Consider the following 22,929-nt stretch of genomic DNA (forward strand, 5'->3'; position numbering starts at 1 on the left):
TTCTGCTCAAAATTTAGTAGAAATTTACAAATGTAGTAGAAAGTCCGTATACAAATTTCATCTATCTAGTTCAAATATTTTTTTAGTTATTCTTGTCAGAGACAGACAGACAAATATTTTACGAAAATGTGCTCTTTAAAAGCAGGGAAGTCTTGTCATGGTGGAAATGCGAGGACAGAACTCGCAACGTTAGGGTTCGTAGCCGCGTAACATAACCACTCGACAAAAGTGATCACTCGTGTGCGGAGGTTGTTAACTGGCTTATTAACCCTTTCTTGAGCCGTGGAAAGTATGCTTCCTACCGAATTTATCAATCTTTGTATGAATATATGTAGGTTGGCATCAGTTCTGACACATTTTTTTAGAAAGACAGAAACTTAGATGCTTTAGTTCTTTATCTCACACAAAATGATGTGTCTTGATTTGTTACTTAATTATTAATTAACCATATTAATTAATTAATCAAATTAAATTTATCTAATAAGCTAAATGAATCCCTTTTCTTATTCTAATTTCAAGCCTAAAAATATTTTAACATAATATGACTAGAAAAAAATGGCCCTTTAAAGGGTTAAGCCACCTTTACCACCACAGTCTAAAACATGGAGATTTGTCGCAATTCTCCAGCTCCAATTTTTCGATGATTATTATACTTCCTCTATACTACGCATACGAGAAAGTTAAAGAAAAAAAGTATGTTATTGTAAGATCTATAAATTTAATAAAAGTGCTTAAATTCTTTCACATATCCATAGTTGAATAAACAGGTCCAATATCTAATTACAATGGAATTTATTTTTTTAATACATTCGTGTTTATGACGATTTTTTTTCACGCATTGAATGCCCGATTAAAAATCTGCTGTTGCTCCTCATCTTCGTACACAAATTCAATAAACTCATGATTCAGTTCCTCTTTCGTAGATCCATAGCAGATAGGCTGCAGGAACTTCGACCGGTGGACTAACTCGAGGAATGTGTTGTAGGCTTGGATGCCGCAGGTTTCGACCATCTCCATCGACACGCAGGCCAGTTTGTAAGCTTCTTCCCTGGGAACACAGAAATGATTATTATTTTTTGTACATTAATATTTATTGGTAGACATGTAAAAATTATATCTGAAAGATTCTCCATTCAGTTATACAGAAAAATAAGCCACATTTGATGTATTTCAGTCCTTGCGAATTTGAGTTATATCCCGTTTCTAAATGCATAGACCGACAAACGGTCAGTTCCGAATTTGATTCGGATCAAAATGTGATAGATATCTATACTATAGATATTAAAAACTGTTCTGAATTTTATTTATCTATCTCTCTTCGCTTTGTAATTATCATGTTAACGTATATTGAACAGCAGATTTGATTTTAAGACCGTATACAGAATTTCAACCATCTAGCTCACACCGCTTTTGAATTATCTTTGTCACAGATAACGGCCACAGACGGTCATTTTCTAAAAATGTGTCTATCGAAATCAGGCAGGTCTAAAATGTGAAGATTCGTCAAAATCTCGAGTTCGAATTTTTTGACGATTACTACACTTTCTCCATATTATATGTGTGTGTGTAATGATATTTTAAACTCTTAATTTAATCCAAATTAATTTCCAAAACTCTATCTTAATTTAGCCCATAGTAATTTCATTCTCTTATTTCTTGATGAAATTCCACTTTTGGTTTAATTAATTCCTTTGTAAAAATAATGCGCCATCAGTACTACGTATCAAATGAAAGTGATACTTTTGCCTTTATCAGAGGTCAAAATATGTATTTCATCTGCACGTGGCCGGAAATCCTATGTTATATAAGAGTAGTGATCGTTTGTTTCGTCCCTTTTCGCTTTTCATACTTCTGCTATTCTGCCGCGCTGCGTCTGCTTGTAAATAAATTGCTTTCCAGAGATGGATATTAAAGATAGAATAAAACGAAATTAAAAATACCAAGTCTCTTCACTGCTTCGAACCTGCATTCTACTTAAACCAAAATATGTTACATCATATATGAGAAAATAAAAATAGCTGCATCAAACAGATTAGGTTTATATAAAACTTGTTAATATACCCAGCGTTGGTCGAAATTCAAATATTTTCATGTATAAAGTTTTAATTTATAAATTTAATAAATTTTAAATTAATAATTTAATAAATTTTAAATTTAAAAAAAACTCATTTTGTATTAATTATTATAACACACGTAATCCCTTTATTATATCAAAAGGCTGAAGGCTTCTGAGGCTTGGCCTCTTACAGTCACTAGAAAAATGATGGGTATATCATTTTGATTTTTTTCAATTCTTTTAGTCACCGTTAAATATATATTATTTAAGCCAATAATTCCACAAAACATGGAATAGAAATTTCAGAAATTATGGTAGAGTATATTAGATCTTAATGTTACTGTAATTCACAATCGTCTATGTTTATTTTTGAAAGAATTAATAAAAATTGAAAAAATAATGGCCCAGAGAGGAATTTCATTTCTCCAAAACGATAAAAATTTTAATTTTTTGGAGGTGTTAAATATTTCTGCAAAGCAATTTTCTTAAACAATTCAAATAAATGAGGTAAAATAGTTAAAATAAAAGCTCTAAAATTACAAAAGAAAATGGAAAAATTTTAGGGATTTTTCTAATCAATTGAATATTTAATCAACTTTTGCTATTGCTGTACTGAAAAATAGATAGCATTCTTTCTCTTGACAGCTGCACGGTGATAAGTTGATTTGCATATTTTAAAAGTTCAGTTTACCATCAATGTTTTCCCTTTGACAGTATTATTTCTTTTATTGTAGAGAATAAATATGCGATGTTTGGTGAAAATCAGCCCGGTCGTTTAAAAGGAGATTTGAAACAAACTTACATATACACCCCCAATAACTTTTGTTTATATTAATATTAGCATTGTCGAAGACACACTAGGTAGATATCCTCTCACCCACGGGCAACTACTTAGTATATCTTTGCCAAAAATCTAACTTTTCAGAATAATTTATTTTCGGTATTTTAAGGAGATATCTTTTAAAAATAAGAAAAGTTTACTTTACTTTGATGGTGCTGAAGTTTTGATAGGTAAAGACGGAATTTAAAGATGAGTATTTTAATAAGTGTCAGAAAGGGGGAGTGGTTGATCATAAAAGTTGGTGGATATCGTTGTTGCATTTCTTGAAGCTGAGTGGAACTCTGTCATCGACAAAAACAAAAGCCCTATCCTCAATAGCTCAAGGCAATAAATCAGAGCGCTCCTCTGTCAGTTTGATCAGATTAGATAATGGGAAGCACGCATATGTATAAAGGAATTCCATATTTATATCTCGTGATTCTCACCAACGTCTATTTTTTCTATATACGAAATTTAGAGTATATTATAATTTGTTTATGATATACTAGCCGCCTTTGGCGACCAGCCGGTTTGCCAATCTTAATGTTCATTAAAATTTTAATAATTAAATAGGTTGAACCGGAGTTTAACCCCCTTTTCGCCAAGTTGCGATAACGCGCCAAAGCTGGCAATCTTTATTATGTACTATAATTGAACATCTGCTCCTTTGCTTTTGAACATTTCGCAAGGCCATTTTTGGCGATTTTTAAAAATTGCGTAAACAGGGGGTTAAACTCCGATCGTACCATTAAATATTTTACGCAATTCCAACTTAAATTCTTCAAATTTTGATTCTTCAACTTTATTCAACTTTAATTCTTCAAATCAAAATTCTTCAGCAAAATATTTTAAAACTTCAAATTTTGATAGTCATAATATTATAAAGGCCTTCAGTCATAACGTGATATGTATCTCTCTCATTTTCTGTTACCCCTCGTAGAATTTATGCTTTAAATTAAAGTGTAAATGATAAATCTGCAATTAATATAATAATATTTTTTACTGAAACAAAACATTTTTTTTAATAATATGATTACTGATAATAGAGTCACTGAGCGTTTACACTTTATGGGCACTAAAGAATATCTTTCTTAATTTATGTAATATCTCAAGAATTTGTCAACAAAATTTTCTCAGATTCATCATGAAGAGATCGATTCATTAACAATGTTTAATTTTAAATGCATCAAACACTAAGAAAATAAAATGAATCGTTTAAAATAATCGGTTGAAAACAGGTTTAAAAAATCTACTTAAAAAACTATGTACTTAAAACTATAAGCATATACAAAAAATATATAACTAACATAAATACAATTTACTTACAAAAGCATACAACTAACCTAAAACTAATTTAAATCGTCCGTTGATAATGGTTGCCATTCCAACATTCAGAACACAATGCGCATGCGTGAATTTTCTTCGTCTTTTACGGTAACGCAAATGCGTGAATTTTTCTACGCCAGTTGGGGTAACGTTATGCAGATTATACATTTTTAATTTCCTTTATTCTGTGTTATTTTAATTCAAAAGTACTTCAGAATGAATCTGAAACATGGATTAATTAACAATGTTTCATTTTAAATGCATAAAACATTAAGAAAATAAACAGAATCGTTTGAAATATTCCGCCGAAAAATGTTAACCCTAGCCTCATTACTGTTGGGAGAAAAAAAAATTGAAACCTTACTCATTTGGCGGTGGGGAAAATGGAAGATTTTTTTGGCGGGAAAGTTAGTTTTTAATTAATAATTAAAATTCTAATTAAAATTTCAAAACACACACACACACACATTGAGCTTTATTATAACTATAGATAAATTTTAGAGTATATTATAATTGTTTTTAAAAATCATATGTTATTCTTAATTCCAGAGATTATATGCGTTAAAATGAAGCAAAGACTTATTTTCACAGTTAACAAAAAGTAGTATTATTGTTATTATTAAAAATTATACTTTGTTTCGTTTTCACTTTCTCTTATACGAAGTACGAGAAAGAATTGATGTCTTCAAAAATTCGAACTCGAGATTTGACGAATTTTCAAGTTTCAAATCTCTTTGAATTCGAAAAACACAACTGTCTGACTGTGACAAAGATAACTCAAACGGACGAAATTTTTATATGATCTTTGCACCAAATTTATAGATTTCGGTTCGCTTTTCGTATATAATTTAAAACGATAACTATAAAACGAAGAAGGATAAATGAATAATAAACCTGTACATTGTTGGTTTGTACTTTCGGAAGTGTGAAAATGTGATAACTGAAAAACGCAATGGCTTCAATACATTAAATTTGGTGTGTGATTTTTATGACTACAATTGTAGTATTGTGACAAATTTTGGTCTCAGTCGACTGAGAACAATGCACCCAAACAAAAAATTCGATTTTCGAATGCTATTAACCACATGCCAGGGAAAATTCTCCAAATAACTCTCCAAGGAGCACATGATAGAATCAGTAAAAATGCTAAATTCATGACGAAGTATGTATATTTATTATATAACCATTTCACACAAATGCCCAGCAATTCGTTCCCTATCCTACCGGACTTCCTTAATTCACTGTGAGATTTGGGAATAACATCTTTATTAACAAGTACGCGAGAAAGATTTGGAGAGACATTCTCGATGATTTGAAGAACATTTTATTTATTTAATATCTAGTGTTCATGTTTCCGATAGGGACTGCCATCATTTTAGAATCTTTATCACCAAGTTATCGATTATTGGGCGATATTAGCAATTTCATATCTCTAGTATAATCTCAATTCTATCATAAGAAGTAATAGTAACCTTCGTGAAACTGAAAGTTTTATAGCAGAACTTATAGTACTGCGATATACTTATCGTATATAGAGTATACTTATAGTATCGTATATTTTTAGTACTCAATATACTTATCGTATCTGAACGTCGTTATACTCATTCTTTTACAGTATTTGATGGGAATTTTCCCTCTAAAAGGATAATTTTATGAAATATGTTCATTTTAGAAATTCGTCGAATCTCTTTTCCACACAGAACAAGCATCAGGTATGAAACAAAATTGAATAATAAGTTTTTAGATTGAATCTGTTCTATACATATGTGGTAACATTTTATTTTTAATTAATAAAAAAAGAATAAGTTTATAATTATTGTTAATAAAGATAGAATATATACATAATTAGGCATTGCAATACCGGACCAAAATTTCAATACCGGTATTCGGTATTTTTTAAATTTTAATACCGGGATACCTGTTTTAATACCGGTATTAGAAATTTTGGAAAAAGAAAAAAAACACAGTGTTTCTTTTTTTTATTTGCCAGTTTTGTTAGAGAGTGTAAGTATCACAAAAAATAATTTGTAACTTATAAATTATAACAGTATATAATCACAAAAAAAGTAAAGAAACATCTTATTTATTTAAATCACAAAAAAAGTGTAAATATCACTATTCAGTTTGTGGTACTATTACAAATTTTTGAAATGTGATCTAAAAAAACATAATGCATCCATTGTACTGTCATTAAGCCTGAAAAGAAATTTTGTGTAAAAATTACGAGCTGTCGAAAACGCTCTTTTGGCATCTACGCTAGTTGCTGGTACTGTTAGCAATGCACGATATACTTTTTCCAAGTATTTACCTCTAAATCCCTCATCTTCAAATAAATCGATTTCTCATCGGATGGTTTTGGATATTGCTGATTTCTGTATTGTATTTTGGTTCGTTGAAATTTTTTTATTTATTGCTAATTCTATATTTTGTTCAAGAGACAATTCATTTTCACTATCGACAGTAGTGACATCATGATTTTCGATAATTGAACCGAATTCTGAATGTGGATAGGTTTGTGGGAAAAAAATTTTTATAAACTTTACTCTAACTTATTCAGATTTGAATTGGTTATTTCCTTTTCTTCTTTTCATTTTCATTTTTAAAATCATTAGAATTATGAAAATACCATAAGACATTTTTCTATTTCGGTATGCATTTCTTCTGTGCGATTTTTCAATGTAATATAGTTGGAATCCGAAGTTTCTATATACACAGTATTTGGATTCTTCTGTTCTTTATATTTTTGGTATAATGCATCTATTACTCCTAATTGAATTCCATGTTCATAGCACAACTGCTGATTTGCACCAATCAACTTTCCAATTTTTTTCATAATTGTTGCTCCATCAGTCGTTATGGATACAATATTTTCTTTCAGGGATAATCCATGTTTCGCTAATTTAGATTTAAGCAATTAATTAAGCCATTAATTAGCTAATTAATTTCGCCCGTTAGGGAGACATAAAAACCAAAACGTATACTATATTGCTATGTTCGCGATACCTGAACATATAGTGGAGACAATTTTAAAAATTTCTAGTAAATACCGAGAAACCGGTATTTTAAACTTGTGAATACTGGTATTACAAAATTGTACAAATGGCTCAAAATACCGGTATTCGGTATCCCGGTATACCGGTATTGCAATCCCTATACATAATTGAATGGCAGCAGCCGAATGTTTTTGAACCAAAGAAAAATTATTATACGGTAGAAATTTAAGTTAGGATGCATACATTAATTTAAAAGCACGTTTTTTTAATATCTAATAAATGTTTAGTTCTGTCATACTTTTCTTTTTTAAAAAAGCTTAATAAATAATTTAATTAAATAGTTGGACAAATGGACAGTTAGACAGATATATTCATAAATCACCACACCATATTTTCTAATCAACATTTAATTACTTGTAAATTACAATCCTTTAAGTAAAATAGTTTTATCTATGTCATTTGGAATTATTTTACGAAGTAAATTTTGACTGAATGTTGATTCTTTGATATATATATCCGTACATTTACCCTGTTTCAAGCGACAAAAAAAATTTAAAGCACAAGTAATTTAGTGCTGAAAATACTCACATGCAATATCTGTGACGAGTTCTGTCAGCGTCATAAATGCTGTCATATTCAATCCGGTGAAGAACGTAAGCGTTGTACATAATTTCCGCCTTGCTCTCGCACTCGGGTCCGACATCTGAAGCTGCTATGCTTTTATAACACTCTGAATTTCTCACATAATCTAGGACGAAAATAATAATTATAATGCATGAAAAGCAATGATAGAACATTTATTTAATATTCCTTAAAGAGAATAAGGTATTTAGTAATTCACTTTTTTACTATCATCAATTACAGACCTGATGCTACTTTCAGAGGTAACCAGCACGGAAGACAACAGCGGAAATTGTAATATTCCCAAATAGTTTAGCTGTATTAACATCCCATTTCGAAAAAATACATGAAGTGATTTTTTGGACTGCATACAGCTAATTTGAAAAAAGGCTCGAATGGCAATTATAAACTAGCCCTAAACACTCATATTTAAGCATTAATCTGTATAGTGCCAGCATTTCAATTTAACAAACGTAGAAGATAAACAAAAAATATATTACACATACATCAGCAAAGAAGAAAAGGAAAAAGAATAAATGCTTCATGGCACCATTTAGCATAGCACGATGAAGTCGAAATATAAATTTATTTATTTTAAATCATTAGTATGATATGAAAAGATGTGTAAAAGTAATTTTTTGATGAATTGTTAATTATTACTATTTCTATCTATGTTATGATATTTCTGTGTCAGCTTTGTTATCGTGAGAGAACATGATGATGTTTTAGTTAGGGGTTTTGAAGCTCAAAATCACGTAGGCAATGAATATTGAAACCCGAAATCGCATAGGCAATGAATAAAGCATAAATGTCAAATGTTCATCTTCATCTTTTAATCGCATATATTTTTTTACTTGCTTTTACCAGTACTGCATTATTATTACGCATGCTTCTTTGAAAGAAGATGCGTTTTTAAAAGGTTGACCAGCTTTTACCAGTATTGCTTTATTATTACGTATGTTTCTTTGACAGCAGATGCGTTTTTAAAAGGTCGACGACGAACTATGACATCATAGCTGTTGTTTCATCTCAAAATCGGTCAAGCTCCAAAACTTTGTTTGCCAGCTAGAAAAACTGAAAAAGAAAGTGTTTTAAAAAATTATATATATATAAAGTGAGAGAGAGAGGGGGATAGAGACCGATATGAAGAAATCTCGTGATTGTTTCGAATCGGTTTAAACTGGTTAATGACTTAATTTAATTAAGACAAGTAATGACTTAAAAAATAATAATGTTCTCAGATGATAACTTGAAATTTGCGATTGTAGATTTCATTTTAATTTTATCTGTTAAAATAAATCTCAATCTGCTTTTCTATATTTAATCCTCTTTAAGCACATGCCTTGTCGAACTTCGTTGAATTTCATGTCTGCGTTAGGCACGCCACAGTTGTTTTCTCTTTTCTTCTTAGATTGTCTGGCGCTGGTATTTTTGGTGCTATAGATACAGTCCCAATTCTTTTTTTTTTTGTTTGTTTGTTAGTTATGAAGAACACATTCCAATAAAAAAAGGAATTCCTATAAATGCACCTTTGAAAAATGTGAAACTTTCTCACAATAAACGTAAATATTAAGATTTGCCTGTTATGCCTCAAAATACTTGAACCAAAATTTTATTTCGTTCCTGTGAAAGGTATGATAGTTATGGTCACATATATCGGGATAGTGTTTTTTGTAACCGCAGTGTTTTAATAGAAGCATAGAAGTCCAATTTAATCCAATATTCATAAATAATAAAATATTAATCACTATTAGTAAATATATAAATGAATTAGAAATTAAAGTGTATATAATATATTTTCTCTGAGAGGATTACGAAAAAAATATGAATCTAAAATTCAATCTGAAATCTAAAATTCAATTGTAAAATAATAGTGTTACGAATCTGCGATGCGGCTTTCCAGCATAGTGGGTTCAATAGGAGGTCCCAGAGCTTGGCGACCATTTGGCAACTTGGCGACGACTTTGGCGCCAAAATAGATTATACCCGAAACATCGAGAATTTTCCCGATCCGTCCGGTAGGAACGGAGATACGCTTCGAACGTTCCTGATTGGTTGAGAGGCTTCTAGCCCCGCCTCCTGAGATCTATAAAAGGAAGCACCCGCAGCTGCCGGGCAGTGGTAAGTCGAGTGGTGAACCAGTGGTGAATTGAATAGTCGGAAGAGACAGAGAAGAGTGGTCGTGGAGCAGTGGAGTCGTCGTAGTTGTGAATCGACGGTGAATTGAGTCGTGGACCAGTGGTGTCGAAGAGTAGTCGGAAGCGACGGTGAAGAACTCGTCTTTCAGGGACTAGCGGAGTAGAGCTACTGATGTATGCTGCTGTGTATATTGTTGTATGCTGCACGTCTCGGCTGAAGATAATCGTCTTCTGTTCTGTATATAGTCGTCGTCTTTGTGCTGTCCTGTGTGTCTTCGTGTAAATAAACGTCGTTGTTTCATTTTCTACTGCCGCCTACTGATTGAGCGTTCTTCACACCATATCACTTCCACTATCCAAACGAACCCCGGAAATTTCGTAACAATAGAAATTACTAAGACATGGTGATAATTTCGTTATTACTGTTCATTGCGAAAAATGGATTATTTTTTGAAGATTTTATACCTCTAGTAGCACACATGTATAAATTCATATGATGTTAAAAACCTTCCCAAGATTGTATAATATTGTTAAATATTTAATAATATAAAATCGCACAATATTCTGCAACAGGCTACGCTACATGTGTACAGTATTGTGCAACATACTATGGGACGGGATGGTACAAAATTTCTGTTACTTAACTTTATTACTAACCATTGGAGATATTTAATAAGATAAAAATACGCATGTTATTTTTATGTGCGATGAATTTTTATACCTCTATGCATCGCTGAAGTTTCATTGCAGATCTCTCTGATTATCTGAAGAGTTGCAACAACTGTTTCATCCGTGGGGTCGAACAATGGATCAGGGCATATCTTTTTATAATCTGCAAGACATTCAAAGTAGCCTTGGGCAGTCCTAAAATGCATAAAACATTAAATTATTGGCAATAAAGTTTCCATTATATTTATCACATTAAATGAATATATATGTTTTTTTTAAGCTAAGAGCAATGCTAATTCTTTATTATTATTATAATATTTAAAAAAAGGGTAATTAGAAATTCAAGAAGTATTGATTTTGTTATTGATTGTAATAAAAAGTCACATTTTGAAATTTCAAAACGACCATTTCGGATGCATCTTGCAATTTTGAGCTGTTATAAGATGAGATTCATATTTGGAGAATGGCTCTCTCTCCCTTACTTTCCACATAAGTCGAATGATGTTTGAACAGAAGGAATTAAAACATTTTCAGTTGAAATGCTCCTTTTTAAAGATCCTTATAGTATACTCAGTCGATAGTCTTTTGAAAACTTATTCCGGAATCAAATATTTATAATATTTAAAGATGGACAACAGATAACAATAAAACTAGATACAAAATAAATTTATAGGCCTATTAACGTCGTTTCAGGGAATATCTAGCAAATTCTTGTACCGTACAACAGTTGATTTCCTACAAATAGCCCTCTTGTGCGAAGCGTGTTTGATGGAAGGAATCTCAAACCGGCTATATTCTAACAAGGACATAACCTCTACATTACCACAATTTCTTTACAGTGTGTTATAGTACTATTGATAAAGAAATTTCTGTTGTTTTTCATGTATCAAAGTTTTAAAATTAATTCCTGAATTTTGTATCTATCTTGCTGTAGGCAGCTGCTATAATATTATGGGGTTATAAACAGAATTTCTGTTATAAAAAAATAAATTTTAAATTGATCATAGATTCTTACCATTAGAAAAAAACACCTTAACTTTAACTTTCAAAGATATCGCTTTTAATAATTATTGTTGAATGTTTAGCAACTTTTAGTAATTCAAATCAAAATAATTTATATATTTTTTCCATAAATTTTTATTTCATATATCTTTTCTTTTTCTTTTTTGTATTGTATTTTCTTTTTTGTCATTTTCTTTTCGCATTTCTGTTTGGTTGTGATAATCGTTTTCTTAATCAATTTTCCTGTCATTGTTCCCATTTTCTCCATTTTGAGCTCCCTTAACCACGTAGTTCCATATTTGCTTTATCTAGGAAAAACGAATTTGATTTCAGTTTCAAAAATTATAAATTAATCTTTAAATTTCATCTGATATTAGTCGATAACGATTTTTTTATATGAAATAAATCGTGTGACAAAAGGAGATCTGCACATAGTCAGTGTGGTTCAGAAGTAAAGTACGCGCTTGCAAAGCGGTTCGGGTGTTTGAATCCCAGTAGAATCGTATTACATTAAAGGCTGCACTTTAAATTTCTTTTTATTCATTTGCTAATGTTCTAGAAGCTTCTAGAACTTTCTATAACCTTCTTTATAACTCTAGATTATTTTGCAAAGGTATAAATTCTGAGTTCCGGAAGCAGTTACGAGTTGTTTAGAGTTAAAAAACTTGATATAGTGTTACTTTGTGAAATGTTATTCTTTGGATCTTCCTGACAATATGAAAGATTAAAATGGAATAATGCCTGAAATACAGTTTCTCTGTCTCATTGCGATAGAAGGGTTTGATTTTCGTGGTATACAAGAAACATCCATGCGCCATTGAATGATGCCAATTATCTTTGAAAACGTTTATTGTGTTTATCTAAATAAACGTAAAATATTAAAGAAAGTATGGATATTATTCTGAGAATTTCACCACAACTTACAAATAGAAGTTCTGTCTATATGATTATGAAATAGTTACAGAATCTTATAATTTTAATCGAGCAATTTTTGTATATATATAAATTTATTTATTTCGTGTATCTCGGAAATTCGGATTTGAAAATTGGATTGAATTTTAGATTTAGATAAGGTTTTTAAGATTATCTATACAGGTGTCTTTCCTGACAAAAGAAATCGATTTCACACACACAAAAAAATCATTTTTTTAAATAATTAACTATTAGCGCCTTTTTCTATTTACTTTCATGCTGGCAATACCATATGGCGACATCCCGGAATCAAGTTCACCATGGTAAAACTGAGTGTAAGTTCAAAAATTATAAACAATGGCTGATAAGCTGTAAAATGAATAATATAATGTAACAGATTGTTTTGAATAACATGATAAACTAAGTACATTCATGATTTTTTTTTTAATTTACCAGTTCACATGTAGGTAAGATTTAAAAATATTCATATGTAATGTGATTCGTATCTAAATACTTTCTCCAAAAAAAAAAAAACAATTTTTAAAAAATGAAAGCTCGATTTTTTTAGATATTATAATGCTTATCAATGCATTTCAAATCGCTGATAGGTTCAACACAAAGAACTAAAGCTCGTAACATTTTTATAGTGAAATACTAAAGGAAGACATGAGCAAATGTGTAAAACAAAGAAAAAATATTATTAAACAAAAAGAAATATAGACTCGCTTTGAGATGGATGACTTAAGCTAATGTGATGTCTTAGGTCATACAAAGATACGAAAAATCTGACTCGAGAAATGAATGATTCAATCCTCTCCCTTTGCTATTAAAAAGGAGGTAAATCTTACTTCTGCGAGATATAAAAAGAAACACTCTCTGACTAACATATATCAATATCCATATTTCCATATGTCAAAATATTTTGTACTCGATTCTTCTTCAAACGAAGAAGTATCCTGGGGAAATAAACAAGCAGATAAACTAATCTATCAATGTCAAGATGTTTTTCAATTTCATTAAAAATGTTATATTACTAGATGAATAGTTTTTATATTTAATTCAATAATTGAATCTTATGTTTTATGATTGTTAGCTTTTCATTTAAAATATAATATCATACAATACTCTGAATCAAATAAATAAATAATCCCATTAATAAAAACATACGAATAATAATAATTAGCTGGTAATTTATACTAAGGTGATTAATAAGTATCTCAGAGTATCATCTATTAATCGACCGCTACTGTACAAATTTGATTGATGTGCAATTCAGACGTATTAATCAATTTGGTATAAAATGATTAATACGTCTGACGTGAGGGAAACACGGGTTCGATATGAGATTCAGTATGATGGTAGTATGCCTTTAGGACGTTCATTCATTCATAAAAATATTAAAGCTCAATAGCCAGCCAATCACGAGGGATGACTTTCAAACTTTCGACATAACTCATGTATTAGTCATAAGTGAGCCGTCAGTGTAGTTGAGAAAGCCGATCAGTAAGATAAGCAGCGTTCGCGCTTTGTATTTGCAAGTGCAGAGTTCTATCATAGATTTCTTTTTTTCAATTTCATTTTTTTCATAATTATTTAAATTAAATTAATATTTACAAATAGTTTTAATTAATGTGTTACTCGTTTTTTATTCGAAAATTTCCTATAACGCTTGAGTTATAATGAATATTTAATTTTTAAACAGTAAAATTATAATGTAATTTGATTTTAATTTCAGTAACTATATCTCTCATGTTTTTCCTGCACGGGCATCATTTTTTTGCGTGATTGTGTGATTTTCAGATAATTCTCGTTTTGATCTCAACAACATAAACTGCATTTTTTTACGTCTCGTTATACTTTGGAATAAAATTTACTATATTTTTAAAAATTGGGTTACAATAAAGTATAATTTTAAAGTTAATGAATAATAATTATTAAAATCCTCTTAAGTATTTAATTATTGGATTTTAACCCTTTTTAACCCTTTACCATTTTTTTTTCTAGTCATATTATGTTAAAATATTTTTAGGCTTGAAATTAGAATAAGGAAAGAGATTCATTTAGCTTATTAGATAAATTTTATTTGATTGATTAATTAATTTGGTTAATTAATAATTAAATAACAAATCAAGACATATCATTTTGTGTAAGATAAAGAACTGAAGCATCTAAGTTTCTGACTTACTAAAAAAATTTGTCAGAACTTATGCCAACCTACATAATTTCATACAAAGATTGATACATTTGGTGGGAAGCATACTTCCCACGGCCCTAGAAAGGGTTAAGATAAACATATTATTTGTTCTGGTTTGTAAACTGTATTTGTCTCTAAAATTAAAGAGAGCAGCTGATAAATTATTAAATACATAATCAAACATTTTTCACTAAATATAGAAATGCAGTAGAAATAAAGGAAGAAAACAATAGAAAGTAGGCAATAAACTGTTGAATTCGGTGGCAGATGATCCAATATTTTAATTGTTCAAATTCGATCAAAAGCTGAGGATATACACTTTTTTTTTCAAACACAGAAACATTTATTTCATCATCTAGATGCCAAATACGTATTGTTACGAAAATAAATAATTCTGCTAAAATATGACAGGGGTGTCGCTTATTGCTGGTATATGGTAGTATAATCCGCAGGCCTTAATAACAAATGTTGACATTCATTAACACGAAGACACTACAGACAAATCACAGCCGAGACAAACGTAAGCAATATACATCAGTACACTTAAAACCAACAATAGCCCACAAGTAGTAAACAACAAACACAAAGAGGCCAGACAGAACTCAACAGGAGGAAGGAATCTTCATAGCTATTCACTAAGATTTCTCCAAACGCCTGCTTTCTCCACTGTCTCTTCGCTTTAACAGTGCCCTACTAAACGGCTGGCTACTAAACACAAGTCTTGATATTGCTTCAACACTTGTGTCCAAGATTCGGAGCAGGGCTCAATTCTCAATGAGCTAATTGCTTTAGCGCCACTTAATGCTTGCGCTTTCCTGGACTGATCCAACTAGTTCGTTGCTGACTAACTTGAAGATTCTCTATGACTTACTTCGACTCGGATCTGCAGCCTTTTATAGCTTCCAGAGCAGGACAGAGAAAGTTTTCAAACAACCAAGCATAACTCGTCTTTCATAGGTCCTATTACTAAATTCTAAAAAAAATCTAGTATTCGAAATTTTATCTCCAAAATCATCACATCCGTCGACAAATATTTAAATGGTCCCCATGTTTGTCGCCAAGCCCGGGGATCCTTGATTCGGCATCCGATCAGCATCCAACAGAACTGGCTATGAAACTATCTTTCCTATGATGGAACTAACTGTACTGGGAAGCAAAATTATACATTCTAACAAGACACTGCATTTCAAAAACACAAATATTTATTTCATCAACTAGATGCCATAACACTAAAAAGCAATACTAAAAAGAATCCAAAAGAAGAACTGTTACCAAATCGTTCTAGCAGAAAATTGTAAGAATAAAATCTGAAGTTGAAGCAAACATGACATCTGAACAATATTTTGAAATTATTTATTTCTACAACTCCTCTTCCTGTGAAAATAAGCCAATTCTTCTGGGTTTTGTAATGACTGAAGTGTTGTATATTTCTAATTAATTCAACGTATTGTAGCGAGGCCTTTAAGCAATACTAGTCTTGGAAGCCCTTTTTCGAATGTCTGTTTTCCTATACCAGACATTTTTTTTTTACTTTAATTATTTTCGTAAGCCTTTTCCTATAGCAAATTCTAATAACCTTCAGTATGGGCTCTCTCGAGAATTCTCGAATAAAAAAATGAATATAATAATCAAATTTAAAACAAAATAATAATAATAAAGCTCTAAATACTATTAATTCTAATGCTCTAAATACAGTATAACTACAGAGTGAAAAGTGAAATATATATATATAAAGCAATATATTTGCTTAAAGTTTTTAAGCAACATGATATAAAATTTTTGAAAGACAATCAATTAGGAGAATTTGAATAATATTTTAGCATTTTATCAAGACTCGAACTGAATTTGAGTCAGTTTGATTGTATGGTTAGCCTTTGTAAATTACCAAGAGCATAAAACGTAGTAATAATCAGAAAGTATATCATATCGAAATTTCGTGACCTAACGATGCGGTATCCCTTGGCAGTTGCCTAATTTGCCTATGTCATTATCCGACACTGTCATCTTATAGTTTATAAAGTTAAATATTCAAATAGCTAAAATATTCTGAAGTTCAAATGCCTAAACGTAGCAATTAAAACCATCAGTAAATTGTTAAACTAAATTAAATAATTTTGAAAAATGTAAAAACGCATCCAAATTTATAATTATTTTTCTGCTAAAATATTATAATTCCGTTATTATGAGGATAAATATTTATTTTTTCATACAAAAAGAAGAAATAATTAATTAAAACCATTTGCAAACTGTCAATTTAATTTAAATAAATATATGAGGGAAACAAGAAAACAACCACAACAAAATCCGCTGTTGGGGTTCGAAACCTGACCTCATGGATGCATAGCACTCTGGCTGACGACCTTGCTCACAGAGGGTCACGACTTACCGATATATGATATATGCCAAAAGTTTAAAGGCTCTCATGGCCGCAGTGGCCTGGTGGTAAGGTCTCCCGATTCCACCAAAGAACCGTCGTGTAAAGGGGTCTGTTGCACGTTAAATCCGTCATGCCAAACGTCCTCCCACTGGTGTAGTGTGGAGAGGGGGGTGCCAGCTCAGCTGTCATCCTCATCATCTGACCGCGGTTCAAAATTAAGAGGTCCGTCCCAAAATAGCCCTAGTGTTGTTTTACAACGGGACTTTAATATAACTAAACTAAACTTAAGGGCTCTCATTTTTCGAAATTGACTGTTAATTGTGCATTAATATTTTTATGAATGAATATCTTAAATCATACAAACATCATAATTAATTTCATCCCAAACTAAATTTTCCATTTTGTGTCTTTCTCTTGTAACTGACTTGCTAATCGAATTGTATCAAATTAATTAACAGCTTGTACCTGGTGTCTCAAAAATGACTGATAAATTTTTAAAATCAATAAAATAAAAAAAAAACAATACAAAACTCAGCAGCAATTTTTTGATTATATTTCGAATCCTCCTTTGGAGTATTCAAATTGTTCTGAATTCATCCGCATTTAAAATTCTTTAGAATTGGTATCATTTTAAAAGCATCATTGGTATTGCAATCAGATTAATTATTCACTTCTAGACAAAAATATTTTGCATCTGTCTCCACCATGTCGACAGCTTTAGAAATCGAAATATAAAAATATCACGGTGCAGTTTAACAACAATTTATTTTCAACTTTAACACACATCAAAATGAAATAATAATATTTTTCTTAAAAAGTTTTGATATTTTATTTTCTACCAGTTTCCTTCGCCATTTTATGCTTTTCCTCGAATTTATAAATGCTGAAATATTAAACTTACCTTTCGTAATCAATCATTCACACCAATGATTTTGTTTACAATTTTTCAATATGTAATATTTCAATTTTCAAAACATAAATGCTATTATATTTTAAGTATAAAATGCCTATGTCCAAAACAACCCGACAAAAAAAATCAATTCAATTGTGGATTTTATTCATAAATCCTGCTTTTATAACGAATGATTAATATTTTACTAATGAAAACAGAAACAACAACACAGTACTTACGGACATAATTCTTTCATTTCATCTTCGTTTGGCGGAAATTTGGTGCCCCATTCAGTTCTTGGTGCAAGTGGGAGACAATAGGAATGTTTATCTCTTCCGCATTTTATGTGAGCTTGGCAGAACAATCCTTGAAAGTGTAAATAATTTTAAAAAATAAAATAATCACTCTATCCAGTCGAAATCGCAATCAATACACAAAGGAAAAAATCGACAATTGAGAAATCGAAATGATATGCTGTTGAAAGGGAAATTTTAAAAATAAAAACCATAAACAATGAAAACTTAAAATTTACAGCCGAATTTTACCTTCTTTTATATGAAATGTACCAAGAATAAAATATTTCAATTACTGAAATTTCGACCTTGATATTCTTAAGTATTTTCTTCTTTTACAACTTCCCGAGTTCTAAAAATTAGATTTTTGCTTACACATATTAGACATTATGTCTGTCCATAAATACGGTATGTCCAAAATCCTTTGAGCAAGATAGCGGAAATTATTATATAAAGTAACCGTCAAATGAGTGGATTTCTATCAAATTTTGAATGAAATCCATTCTCATCAAGGTCTCTCAGTCTGTTCGAATTGAATTCGATAACCACAAAATGCAAAGAACTAGGTTAATAATTATTGATACATTTGCTTAGAATTCAAAACATACTAGATATGAAATTTTTATCCAAATCCAGTTTTATCTGTTTCTATAAGCAATTAATTGTAATTAATTAATGTTAAAATTTGAAACTATCGCATATAAAAGTCTAAAAGTAGATTAAAATTTCATTGTCTGCTCTAATGTCTGTTATTTTAAGTATAAAACTTATTGTAATTTTCCTGTAAATCGATCAAATAATTTTATAAAGAGAACTGTAAAAAAATCAGGAATATTTAGTGAAATTATATTCGATATTTTTGATAAAATTGATTCTCCAGCATAGCTACCTATCTCACCAGTGAAAAGCGGAAAAACATGTAAGAATGAGAATTTTAGTTTTTAGCTGCTCATATAAAATATTAATATTTGTCTCACCCTAGTATTTCAGTTTTATATTCTTTCAATACGTTTTCAGTCTCTTTATACCCGAACGAATCGCCCATTGTATTATTCAGTATTTAAATTTTTTTTCTCTAATCTGTTCTCTAATAACTTTCTAAATACTTTTTTCCCATCATCTCGTTTTATTTACATTTCATATCTCATGAGCTGATTTGTTATTGCAGTGAAAAAATAATAGAAAACTCCAATGCGATGATATCTTCGTTCAGTTTTGAAAAAGGAGGAAAAGTACTCATCTTTCTTCATTTTTTTATTTCATGAAATGCATGTTTTAATAGGATTTTCGATGTTTCGATAAGTCCTTAATAAAACAGTTAAACAATAAAATGCATACGAAGTTTGCCTAATTTCATTGATGTATAAATATTAAAATAAACATGAACGCTAATGCACTACATAGTTCAAATTTTCAGTGAATTTTTGCAATAATCCAAGAAAACAGACTTTTATGTATGTATCATATTGTGACTCCCTCCTCTGAAACGCATTTTATTTGGATTTCAATCCCAGAGTTTTGACATCACAATTTTTTTTGTTTGATTAATTTCCTAATCTAAAAGTATATGAAGGCATTTTGCCTTTCTTGCAGATCTCATTTTATTTTATTTATTTACAGTTGCGTTTCGATCAAATGCAAGTACGTCAAGTTGTTAGTTACGAATCTGAATATTAAATGCAAGTTACATATCGACAGTTTTCTTTATCCAATCTTGAAATAATTACGACATCGAAATTTTTATGAAATCCCCGTCCTATTAGTCTTATGAAACAATCTTATAAGTTCCCTTCTTGGACGCCGAAAACAAATGAAGTTAGAACTTCTTTACTTTAGTTCAATAAATGGCTGCTTCGTTGAAACGTCGAATACTTATGGGCCGATTTTCCTCTGGCCATAAATTCTCTAAAATTGAGGAAAAAAAAACTTCTTTATGTCTGATAGAAGACAGTTCATATTCAAAATTGTGAATTCTTCATAGTATCATGTTTATAGAGTGTTTGATTTTGTTGCGTTCTTTAAAAAAAACGAAAGAAGATAACAAGGCTCATAGATTGTTAATACAAGATTTATTTGGTGAATTAAGCGTTTTCAATGTAACGATAGTAATTGTTGATGTTATAATTTCGACTTTTAGAGTGGGTCATTTTAATATCGGAACCCCATTCCACAATCGATCCTGGCAAATTTTAATCACTTAATCATTTTCCCCATACATCATATAGGTAGCTAACCAACGCTTCTCAAAAAAATAAAAGCTGTATTCAAATCATTCTAAGACACAATAATTTTATTTTAAAATTATGTATAATTCATAAACACTTCAAGTATTTTATGGATTCTTAGTTGAATTAATAAAACAGCACACATTTCGAAGCAGACGATGTCATCTAATTATATATCGAAACAAACAAAATAGTCAAGGAGTTAATTCCAATCTAGTTAAAAGAAGTTTCGTTGGTGTGGTGAGCATTTGAATGGTGGATGCTTAATGGAATATATCCTTAACGTTATCACAATTTAAAAAAATGATAATGTCATCTCAATACAGTTAAAACATATCTTCTAATTAAAATATTATCTCTACTATAGTTCTTAGTTAAATTAATAAAACAGCAGAAATTTTGAAGCAGACGGTGTCTTCCAATTAGATATTAAAACAAGAAAGTAGTTAAGGAGTTAATTACAATCTGTTAAAAGATATTTTGTTGGTGTAATGAGAAATTTAAATGGTAGATGCTTATTGAAATATTATCTTCAACATTATTAAACATAAACGAGTTATCTTAACAAATCCAAAGCGTATCTTATAAGTGAAACATCAATAAAAACTTCAATTATTAAGTGAAAACGTAGATAAAATACATATAAGGGGCACTTAATTTTTGCTGAAATATAATGAATTCTAGCATGATATGACAGTATTCTATCATGGTAGACATTATATTTGAGTTTGGAAAATGTAATGGTGCCACATCAATCTTAGGCAAAGATTTAAAAGCATAAATGCTAACAACAATTTGCGTCAAAATTTCACATATGATCATTAACTATTAGTCACTTTCACCCTTTCAGAAAAGTTCTTGCATAATTTGGGTATCTAATGGTCTTTCAGGGTTCGTTTACTTTCTCCTCGCTTAGGTTCCTTGACACAGGAAGATCTGACAACTCATGGTTAATTATTGCATGCATAAATTTTCAAGACAATTAGTTAAAGTAACTTTGTCTCCTAATATTTCATCAGAGAAGATTACCTTTAAAAACAGTTGCAGGCTTGAGAAAATCCACGCAATAGGTTGATTAAAATTGCCTTGAAATTGTGACTCAACAATCAGCGATATTATGCAAAATAAATAAAAGAAAATAGATTTAATTTCTCTTATAAAAAGAAGAAATAATCATACTGACCTTGGAAAGATATAAAAGCAACTAAGGAAATGAGCAACGGTTTGTACATTATGTCAGCTTCTTTAAAAGTTAAGAAACAAATTGCAGAAACATTTGAAGATTAACTTTACTGAACAGGGTATTAGACGGCGGAAGTAGGCCTAATAACTCTTTTCTTTGCCTAATTAAAAGCAATTCTACAGGAAATGTTTCGCGATAAAAGCAAACGATATCTAAGAAGGTATTGCCCTTTACAGGAAGGTTTTTTTTTTAAATGAATCTTTTTTTTTTTTTTTTTTTTGATTCAAAGATTGTGTAAGTGAAGTGAACCCAGATACACGGTTGCCATGGCAACTCATCATTTAAATACACACATAAAGAACCAGTTCAGTTATGAAAAGTATCAAAATGTGTGAAACCCAATTTTATTGGTTTAAATTGTTGAGTTAGTTATTCAAAGCAGGCCAATAAGCTTCCTCCAGTATATGTTGCTTGTTAAGTGGGTATGGGATTCCAAATAATGTTTTTTTACCATTTAAATAAAAATATATTAATCTGAGAAGGAAAATTTTAATTAAAAATTGTGGGTATTTAAAAGGTCTGTAAAATGAAGTTCAGCGTTATAATAGATTATCTATGCCCGGAGTAAATTAAAAGAAAGAATATATTTGAATTATTTTTTTAAAAAAATAGAATTATAGACATTTCCCTCAATTAAATGCATATGGTATAGAAATAAATTTATAAAAATTTCAATTTCATGTGTACATTTTTTATAAATAGATTTATCGGGAAAAAAGTCAGGATCATTGAAAAATGATTAGAACAATCATTTTACAAATATTAGGATTGTATAGATAATGATATGATTTATACAGTACTAATATAATACAATACAGTAATAACGTAATATACGAATATAACATAATACAATAATAATGTAATATACGAATACTATACAATAATAATACAACATACTAATAATTGGGTTTTTCTCTATCCATCAAAACTTGCAGAGCGAAAAATAATCTACTGTATAAAAAGATTGTACTTTGATTTCAGAAGGTATCATAATGGTCTAATTTCTGAAAAAAATATTTCATATTCTATTTTTACCCAACATTCTTTTCTCGATTATTAAATTGGAATATATTTTTCAATGACTTTACGCTTGAGCGCATCATTATTTAATATTTTCCCTAGTTGCTACAGTGTAAGGTCTTTTTCCCTTTATCAAATTTAAAATCTA

At 30.1% G+C, this 22,929-nt stretch overlaps 1 protein-coding gene across 1 annotated transcript; it reads right to left on the reverse strand.

Annotated features, from left to right (window-relative positions):
• Positions 1-796: 796 nt before the first annotated feature.
• LOC129984791 (uncharacterized) lies at positions 797-21,829 on the reverse strand. Its single transcript, XM_056094747.1, has 5 exons — positions 21,702-21,829; positions 18,240-18,366; positions 10,676-10,818; positions 7,784-7,943; positions 797-1,048 (listed from the first exon to the last, which is right to left on the reverse strand). Exons 1-5 carry the CDS (start codon positions 21,748-21,750, stop codon positions 832-834), a joined length of 696 nt encoding a protein of 231 aa, XP_055950722.1. The 5' UTR covers positions 21,751-21,829; the 3' UTR covers positions 797-831.
• Positions 21,830-22,929: the final 1,100 nt, after the last annotated feature.

This window comes from Argiope bruennichi, chromosome 9, assembly GCF_947563725.1.
Source record: "Argiope bruennichi chromosome 9, qqArgBrue1.1, whole genome shotgun sequence".
Taxonomy (NCBI): Eukaryota; Metazoa; Arthropoda; class Arachnida; order Araneae; family Araneidae; genus Argiope; species Argiope bruennichi.

What these genes read in the sequence shown, in the direction of transcription:
- LOC129984791 (XM_056094747.1), bottom strand. Translation starts at nt 21,750, where the DNA reads ATGTACAAACCGTTGCTCATTTCCTTAGTTGCTTTTATATCTTTCCAA. An exon ending in TGCTTTTATATCTTTCCAAG is followed by an intron (nt 18,367 to 21,701) that starts GTCAGTATGATT and finishes TACACTTTCAAG; the next exon opens with GATTGTTCTGCCAAGCTCAC. An exon ending in GAAATGAAAGAATTATGTCC is followed by an intron (nt 10,819 to 18,239) that starts GTAAGTACTGTG and finishes TATGCATTTTAG; the next exon opens with GACTGCCCAAGGCTACTTTG.